General features: G+C 37.8%; 1 protein-coding gene across 1 annotated transcript in view; it reads right to left on the minus strand.

Annotated features, from left to right (window-relative positions):
• The window catches only part of LOC109582558 (formin-A-like), a 3,727-nt gene extending 2,154 nt beyond the window's left edge, over window positions 1-1,573 (minus strand). Inside the window, exon 1 of the mRNA XM_019997295.1 lies at window positions 1,432-1,573. Coding sequence (XP_019852854.1) covers window positions 1,432-1,573 — 142 coding nt within the window. The remainder of the gene's footprint in view (window positions 1-1,431) is intronic.
• Between the last annotated feature and the right edge of the window lie 7,822 nt (window positions 1,574-9,395).

The raw sequence follows: 9,395 nt of genomic DNA on the forward strand, positions 1-9,395 counted from the left end.
CTTGCTAAGGAATGATGTAAAGGCCATCTTAAGCTGTTGTCTGGTTAAAAAGATTATCGTGGCAATGGAAGAAGTTGAAAGAAGAAAAAGTCTGAAGAATTTAGTAGAAATTTGAATTTGGGCCTATTCTCCAAATATCCTCCTGCTACATTACAGTACACTTTAAAGGTACCAGGAGAATCGCTCAGCGAAGGAGAGCTCATCTAAGCAATTTATAAGGCTGTGCAACGTAAGATAAAAGAGTTACAAGAGTTTGAAAATTGTAATTTTGGCCGTCATCATGAAAAATCAACCTCAACCCTACATATAGGCTACCGCCTATATAATAATCATTGATGTATTATTCATCATTGATGACACAGTGCATTTTATAGTCCAGTGTTCCATTCAGTAGTCCATTCAAGTAATCCATTTCAGTGAATTCAGATAACCATTTGAAATGTGAGGACAGATCCAGGCCAATATTTGGATCATCCCCCTCGTTAGCAGTACCTCCATTGGCTAAAGTACTGAATATAATCCATTAGATGGGGCAATCATCTTTTATTCTTTCACTGAAATTTGTTAAAGGGCAGGTTACAGTCGATGTTTATGGCCTGCTGTGGTGACCTAGCAATAGTGATTGGCAATACCAGATTTTTCCATTTTGATTTGATACCAAGTACTTCACCTGAGAGTATTGATGGTACTGAGTATGGTTCCGATTACCTTTAGCATCTATAGCATGGAATAGCCACACGTAGCCATTTTTAATTAATTACTCAATATTTATGAATAATAATTAGCTGGTTATTACTAATTATTATTGGTTATAATAGTTAATTAATGCTTAATGGGTGTGCCTTCCGGAAGCAAAACTTCAGTCAGTATTACTTTTTAATTTGGTACTAGCAAATCAAACCGTTACCACCCATCACTACTAGCGGGCCAACAGACATAATTATAATGCAGAAGGCTCAGTCTCACATATCAATGGTGTTTGGCCTAGTTTTCTAAATTTCACTTTGTACTAATAAAAAGAATTTACTGTAACTAGCTACACCCATGGGTGTGGCCACAAATTGGCTATAAGATATACCACGCCTTGACCTTATTGGCCTGTTTTCTAGCTCCGACACCATATCATTATGAGTTCAAGCTGTAGCTCGCCAGATTTCCCTTCTTCTTTGTCAAGAATTTAGCAACAGCAGCAGGCAGAGCCCTGCTAAAACTAGGAGGCGCCCCAAAACTGTACATAGTCGCAGAAAAAGGTGCACCACAAACAAAGCTGTAATGAAGTTATGGCAGAGGATGTAATCATCCCTTAATGACACCATATTTGTTAGAGTTCAGTCTCTGGAATCCAGTAGTAAGGCTGGGCCGCCATCAAAAAAGATGTTGACCCGTCACAGGGTGGTCTGAGACTGGGCAGACAGGGTAGGCAACACTGACCTTGAAGACTTGCCATCTGCTGAATCCAGCTGGTCCGACCATGAGGAGGACAACGAGCAGAAGGAAACTCCAGCTGCCATTTACTTTCCATAAATCCTTCAATAGAAGCCACATTTGAATAAATGCTGGGGTAGCAATACATTTAAACTAGAAATACGCAAAACTTGCCTAGGAGTGACTCAGTAGTCTAATGGATAATGCCTGAAGTTCCAGAAGTCAAAAGCATGAGGTTACAGGTTTCAATCTCACTGTGGGCTGAAGTTTTTTTATATTTTTCTGAGATCCAAATACCATTTTAGGAAAAAGACGACCAGGCTTTTATTTAAGGAAATATGGTATCTCTATTAGAGGAGGATAGAGCCTTCCTCGTCTCAGCCTTCACTTCTACCCTTCCTATCATGGAACGTAGGAAATTGAAAAGCTGATTTCAATGTCCAAGTTTGATGAAGACTAGATGCCCGTGCTTGGATCAACTATTTAATCTCCCACTGCTATTACCTAGGAGACTAAACCTGCAGATGCAGATCTATCCAGGATCTAGGCCTATATTCACAATACTATAGGGCCATTGATTTGACTGTTGGTTTCAATGAACTCAGAGAGTTCCCCTAACAAAGCATTGTCTCTCATAAAGGCCTCTGCATGCCTAAAAGATGCAATCAGACTGTTGGGTAATGCATTATCTAATCTGTCTCGCATGATGAGACTCAAGGTATTGAAGGATGTCAACCCAAGCATCACAGGGCTTGCAGATGAGGATCTGTATAGAGAAACATCAGTTGAACAATTTGGAACTGACTTCATGGAGTGGATGAAATCTAAGGCAGATCCTGTCAAGAATCTCGCATCATCTAAATCCAACCTGCAGCAGAAGAGACAGTTTTGGCCACAAAGCTGCCCCACTGCCCCCGAGAGGTGCTGGCCAGTCTCGAAGATGAAGCTGGCACGAAAGAAGCCATTACAAGCAGCCTACAAAGAAGTAGACACATTGAACAGTGTCAATTCTCTGTCATTCTTCGTCTATTCAAAGTTTTATAAAAGACACGAATCAAGTAATATTAAAAACAGGGGGTTATTACCACTAATAGTGGTGGAGCCAAATATCACAGGAAAGTTAGCTCCCTTCCATGCAAACTGGCTTGTCACAGCCAAGATCAGTGAATCTTGACACCATTTTGGGCTACAAGATATATGTCCTATCAAGGCCAACCCAATTGCCATGCCCCAGAGCAGGTGCCGTCCAAGGGAGCTATGACAGTGTTGCCCCCCGGAAGCAGGAAATGGGTTCTGTTCCGGCCTGGTCCTGAAATACTAGGGGCTACGTGTTCGTTGAGGCTTTTAAGAGTTATTTACTGACCTTGTGCCACCATCCTTCTTGGTGACAAGCTTGTTCCCATAAAGGATGGTGGGACTAGGCCGGTAATAACTCTAAAAGCCTCAACGAGCACGTAGCAGCCACCAACATATCAAGATAGAGGGCTTCCATGATTCCAATCCAACAGTCCCACCATCCAGTCGATAGCTTTGCTGCTTTTTACTGCCTCTGCCAGTTCACATGTCTGCCATATGGCCTTTCCTGTGCTCCCTGGGTTTTTACCAAGACCATAAAGCCAGCTCTAACACTGCTCAGAGCTAAGAGTTAGGCTAGTAGCATAGACAATATCCTCGGCAGTGTTAGCAGAGTTAGCAAAGGACCACACAGAGGGACTGGTATACCTGCTAGAAAATCTGGGATTTATATCCCACCCAAAGAAGTCAGTGATGGTTCCAACCCAGGAGATTGAAGTCCTGGGGATGATGGTCGATTCAGGCTCCCTGGAGCTTCGTCTGCCTGGTCAAAGGATAAAGAAGATCAGGCAGAACAGCTCACAAGGTGTCACGCCTACTGGAAACAAAAGGAAGCCAAGAAGGTCACTGCTGTGTTCTCTTGGAAAAACAAGTCGCCGACACTAACAATTTAATCATGTATTTAGGAAAAGAAACCTTTTGAGCCTGGTGTCCCATCTACTGCTCTCTAATGAGAATGTTTATAATATTTGTTGCTACCAGCAGTTCTCCAGTTATTTGTGTCGAAAACAAAGAATTGAGAAGCTTTCTCAATGAATTGAACCCTAGGTTTTCTGTTCCTCCTCGTAATACCTTATATAGAGAGATGTCAAAGTTACTTACAGAACTTAAGTGAAGAATTTCTTCTTCACTTGAAGGAGGCAAAATAGCTTTGACCATTGCTATTTCTTCAAAGAAAGAAATGTCGGAATCATTCCTAGGTGTTACTGGTCACTGTTTTTTGCAGAAAAGCTGTTTTTCAATTCATTTTACCCAAGCAGTGAAGCAATTTACTCATCCTCAAACAGCAGGAGTTCTTCAGATAGCAAGAGATGTTCTTTGAGACTTGGAAATAGATGTGATTAGAGTCAGTAGAATTGTAACTGACAACAGTTTGAATATGGTTGCTGCGTTTAAAGAGAGTCAACTTATACTAAAGGAGAAGGAAGACGGGAATGCAGAGGGAGTGGAGGAAGAGGTAATAGAGGAGGTGATAGAGCAGGTGAAAGAGGAAGTCATTGAGGAAGTGATATAGAAGGCTCGGGTTGATGACAAAATTGAATCTGCTGTTGATGACACTTTGGTCCTGGAAGAGATAGAAGCATTTGATAATGCGAAGATTCAGCATGATTCCATCTTTTCGAGTCTGATTAGTCTGAGTTGCTTCTCCCATACTTTAAAACTGGTTGCTTGACAATTCGATACTTTTCGTTCAGTAAAGAAAATATTGGCCAAAGTATTTTCACTTGTTAAAGGTGTCATGCCTACTGGTTCTTTCCATCGGTGGAGGTGCTTGCAGAGAGAAACGGAATCGTTTGAGTGGATAATGCTTTAAATAAGCTTTGCCCCCAAAGAAGAAAAGTTAATATAGACAGTAGTACTGACAACACTGCTTTGGTATTGCCTCGCTCAAAAAAATGCTAAATTAATTGTTTGAATTAATTTGAATAACATAATAACCAAATTTTAATGTCAAAGATGATGATAGTTGTAGTAGTGTTTTTGTATCTATAAAACTCAAACATTAAATGTAAACTAAAAGATATAAAACCAAATGTATTGTAAAAATGACCATGGTAATAGTAGTCTGATTGTGTCTATTAAACTGTTAAGCATTTAATTAAGGAAAAAGTAATCCAAAAAAGATGATGTCATCTTTACTTATGAAGAGCCTCCCAACCTAGATATTGTGAGTAGGACACAAGGGGATTATGTTTACTACTCTGGTAATGAAGAATTTCAAAGGTGGTGTGAGATTTTAAACCTTAAGTTTGTAACAGCTGCTAGAATCTTACCTGTTTGTCCAATGACACCATTGTCGGATGAAAGAGTTCCTAATACTACTCTTGATGTCCCTGTTGATGGGAACTATTTATTTTATGCCCTTTCATATCTTATTACTGGGTCTATTTTTCAGCATTACAAATTACGTAAAGCAATTGTTAGTAATATGCCAAACTTTGAAGAATTTTTTAATAGTACATTAAGTTCAACCGGATATTCAAGCATATATGATTACATAAATAAGTCAAAAATGTATAGAAATTATGTGTGGGCCACTGACACAGAGATTATTACACTAACTGCAATATTGGGTACAACCATATATTCATGTTCTGTAACTCCTTTTGTTGGCTGGGCTAGGTGGTATGGAACCCAAACTTTATATGGCATTTCTTGTGATGCTAATACACCTGCTTTGTATTTGAAACATGTTGATACTAATTATTTCCAAGCAGTGAAGTCTAGTAATATTTTGTTAAGCATTGATTGTTGATGGAAAGTGGGTATGGTGTATGGGAGGTCCATCATCTTAAAAACATTGGTTGTTTAGTGGACTTATATTTTACTGCATGTGCAATGTGAGTGATGTATGAGTGTGTGAAAATCAGTGGTGCCTAGTATTGCTCAGTATGAAGAGATATAACTACATTTACGAAGTGAGATTAATCAAGGTATAACAAATAACAGTGAATATAGATTACTTGTTGCCATAATGGACAAGGAGAAGGTGTGAAAGAAGTTTACTGTTCATTAGAGTTTAGCATTTATTCAAATGTTTGTGACTATCATTTATGTAGGACAGAGGTTTAGGAAGGGAGGAAGCTGTCATTATCAAATCTGGATCTTGTTTGTGGCTTGTACTACATGTTCATTACAAGTAACAGGTGCTCATGGATCTCGGCTCTGCTCAAAAATTTTGAAGTCCTGACAAGAAAAATTTTTGGGTAACATTAAAAGTTGTTATTATACATGTAGTATTATTCAAGCTGTGATTCTGTTCATATAATAATGATCATCATTCACGTTAATGCTGCCATCAATGCTGTGCGCATTACATGTATGTAAAAGTATGCCAGCTGTTGTTGTGCATAATGCTGCCATCAATGCTGTGCGCATTATTACGTTAATGCTTGCTGGCTGATGTTGTGCATTAGAATGATGCTGCAATTAATGCTGTGAACATACTTAATGCTTGCAACCTGATGTTGCGCATCTTAAACTGATGATTATTGTCACATGTGCATGTTCTCATCAACAAAAAAATATTGTTTGCACATTGTTTGTTCATGTATTTAGTGTCATATCATATTAAGCAGGTCATGAAAGTGTCGTAACTGAGGATAGCATTAGCAAGCAATATTATCTCAAAAATACTTGCAGGCACATACAGGTATGATCCAATCAGAAACATTGTAGATGCTACCATTATCATTATTATAAGTTAGTGTGTCACTCATACTTTTTACAGGTACTTGCTTGGCACAGACTACAATGTGGTATTGAGTAGTCAGGTTTCATGTGATTGGTATGCTTTACAGGTAATTACTGCTGGAAATGATTTCCTGATTCAGCAATACTCAATAAAATTAAAGGCAATTCTGGATTTCGATTGTTGTAACTAAATTAATTTCTTCATTTAATTTAATTTTTTTTGTTGCAGCTCCTTCATCAGTAGTTGAGTCACGCGGTAAGAGGTGCCAGTTTATATTTGTATAGGTTTCATATTATGGTAGTTTGGAATATGTAGTAAGATGGATAGTATTGTGAGATGTCTTACGTACTTTTTTATAGGTTATGATTCTAGGTTAGATATTGTCAGGGGCGGATCTAGTGGGGGGCGTGGGGAGCCAGGCCACACAAAAAATTTTTCTGGTCAAGTATAATATTAGTTTTACCTATGTAAACTGTGAAATAGCTGCAGTACTTGACTGTGTAAACAGTCTGTAAACCACAAAGGAGCTCATTTAAGAGTCCTTAACTTCAAAATTTTGACTTCCCAAAGGAAATCCTGCCAGCCTAGTTGACTGCACCCAGTAAATACCCCACCCATATCATAATGGGCCTCCCAAAAATTTAATCCTAGATCTGCGCCTGCATACTGTATATTTGTTTGATGATTATATTATTAATTATGGCCACAGTAAGTACTTTCTTTACTCGATATAAGTGAATGTTTGCTAAAGCATCTTTTCTTGTATGCATGCATGTCCTCATTAACAATACAAAAATTTTTTTTGCACATTGGAAAGCATTTATGTGGTCTATTAATGTGTATTTGCACAATGCAGGTCTTGTAAAAGAAACTTAATTCAGGATTGCATGAGTCAGCAAATTGAACAGTGTATGTCTAAATTACATGTACAGTGCATGCACATATACTTGTATGAGTCAATTATAGCTAAATATGCATTGTGGAGCTATACATGTCTTATATGTATATTAATTGTTGATAAATGCATGTATGCTACTGTCAATTTGTTAGTACATGTTGTATAATTTCACATTCATATTTTACACAGGTACATATTTTACACAAGGACTTAAGTGTGGTGAGAATAAAGTCAGACTTGGAAAGAGATTTAAAAGGTGAAGGCTTATTCCTCCTTGTGAGCAGATGTATCTTTATAGTGGTTTGTAATGCATGTTTGTCACAAACATAGGTTACATCATGTATATACATGTACATGTACATAGCCTGTGTGTTGACATTGCTTGCTGTTGATAATGTTTCTTTTTTACTTTGCTTTAAGGTATTTACAGCAGCAAATGACTTAATGATTCTGCAATAGGTGTAATGCAATACTGTCATGGCATGGTAAATGTCTAAGGCTATTGTCTGAATTTGTTTGTGGTAACTTAACTAATTTCAAATAAATAAACATCATTGCACAAAATTTTTGTAGTACTTTGATTAGTGGTGCTTTCACACTTGATGAGGCACCACTTTCTAGCTGCACAGGTTTCATATTGTTATAGTCTTAGAAATTGAATACATAGTAAGATAACATAGTGTGAGATTTCATGGTTTTTTATTATTGTGTTATAGATCATGATCCAAGGCTAGAATTCTTTTCCATGATTAATATTGAGTATCTGATTAACTATGGCCACGGTATGTATTTTCTTTAATTTTCTTCGTTTACTTTAAAATTTTTTAATTTATAGTTAGTAATTAAAATTTAATGTTGAATTTCTAAATTTCATCTCTACTATGAATGACGATGGCACTGTGCAAGTTCGTGTACGTATTGAGTTTGTCCATAATAATGACTATCATGTAAGAATTAATTTTTTAAAATCATGCATTACGATATTGTGAATTTTTCATCTAGAAATATTGAAAGAAAGTAAAGGGAATAAGCATTTTTGTCTTGTCAAACACTTGGCATTGCTAATGTATTTTCAGTCTGGCTTAATGCTGATGTATTTTTAATTGACTATGTTTAACATTTATTATTATAGTGACAAGTTTTTTAAGAACATGTAGTTAATGAAAGTTATAGTTCTTGATTGAGGCCCCTCGGGACCTTGGCCTACAGCCCTTTCCTCTGCCCCTGCCAGCTCTCCTTGGTAGATTACCATACTATTATGGAATGTAAATATAATTGAAAGTACATCATAGTAAAAACTTACAATTTGTCTCTTCACAGCCCTCAGCTAGGCATTTATGTGCTGCCTTTGCTGTTGCAGCAAAGGCAGTCCTGGGGCAGGAAGAAGCACGGGTGCGACTTCAGGAGGAAGCACCGGTGTTCCCTCCTGCTCCTCCACGAGGGAGAGCTACCAGCGGGCCTCCATCTACTAGAGTGGCTGGCCTCCAGCTCTTGGGAGTGCTGGAGGTGGTGGTGGAGGCCCTTCATCTCCAGCTACTGGAGGTGGCGGACCTCTAGCTGCTGACAGAGCTGGTGGTGGTGGTGGCGGGCCTCTTCGTAGTACCGAACAATATAGAAATATGATGATAGCTAGTGTAAGTTTGTAAATGAACTGACTTGCTGCTTTTTGAGAAATAAAAGGTTGCAAAACTGTGAAAAAAGTTGAGACTTGTGAGTGTGAGTGGAGAAATGGCAACTGAAGCTGAATATGAACTTAAATAGTTTTGGAACGGGAAATAGATCTTTGTAATGTTCAATAATGATTAATAATTATGAGCAGTTATAGGCTACAGATATAATTAATGATTCAAAAATTTTAAAAAAATAATTGTATGGCCGCTATAGTAGTATTTATAGTTTTCATGATATCAGCTTCTTGACCTGGCTGTTTCCTGAAATTACTGGTGTGCAGTTAGTACTGGAGATGCAAGCAATAGCAATTTATCGAATATAGATAATAAATGTAAACAATAATTAGTTTTTCATTTTAAGACCACACAAAAGTATATTCACAAGGTAAAAGGCAAGTTACAGCAATTTATTATGCTACTAAGTACTAATGTTCCGTAAATTCAAGAAATGCCAAGAACTAATGAGTCTAAATATGTGACCATAATTGACAAAAGGTACCGTTTGGCGCAAAAAATCAATTTTGAGATTTATGTACCAAGTTGTAACGCAATCTTTGCTCGTCCCAGTCGCGAAGGTTTCAGCTCCATCCGCCTTATGGTTGCTTAGTTACAGCCCCTCAAAGAGGAAGGGGTG

This window comes from Amphimedon queenslandica, unplaced genomic scaffold (genome assembly GCF_000090795.2).
Source record: "Amphimedon queenslandica unplaced genomic scaffold, v1.1 AMPQUscaffold_13376, whole genome shotgun sequence".
Taxonomy (NCBI): Eukaryota; Metazoa; Porifera; class Demospongiae; order Haplosclerida; family Niphatidae; genus Amphimedon; species Amphimedon queenslandica.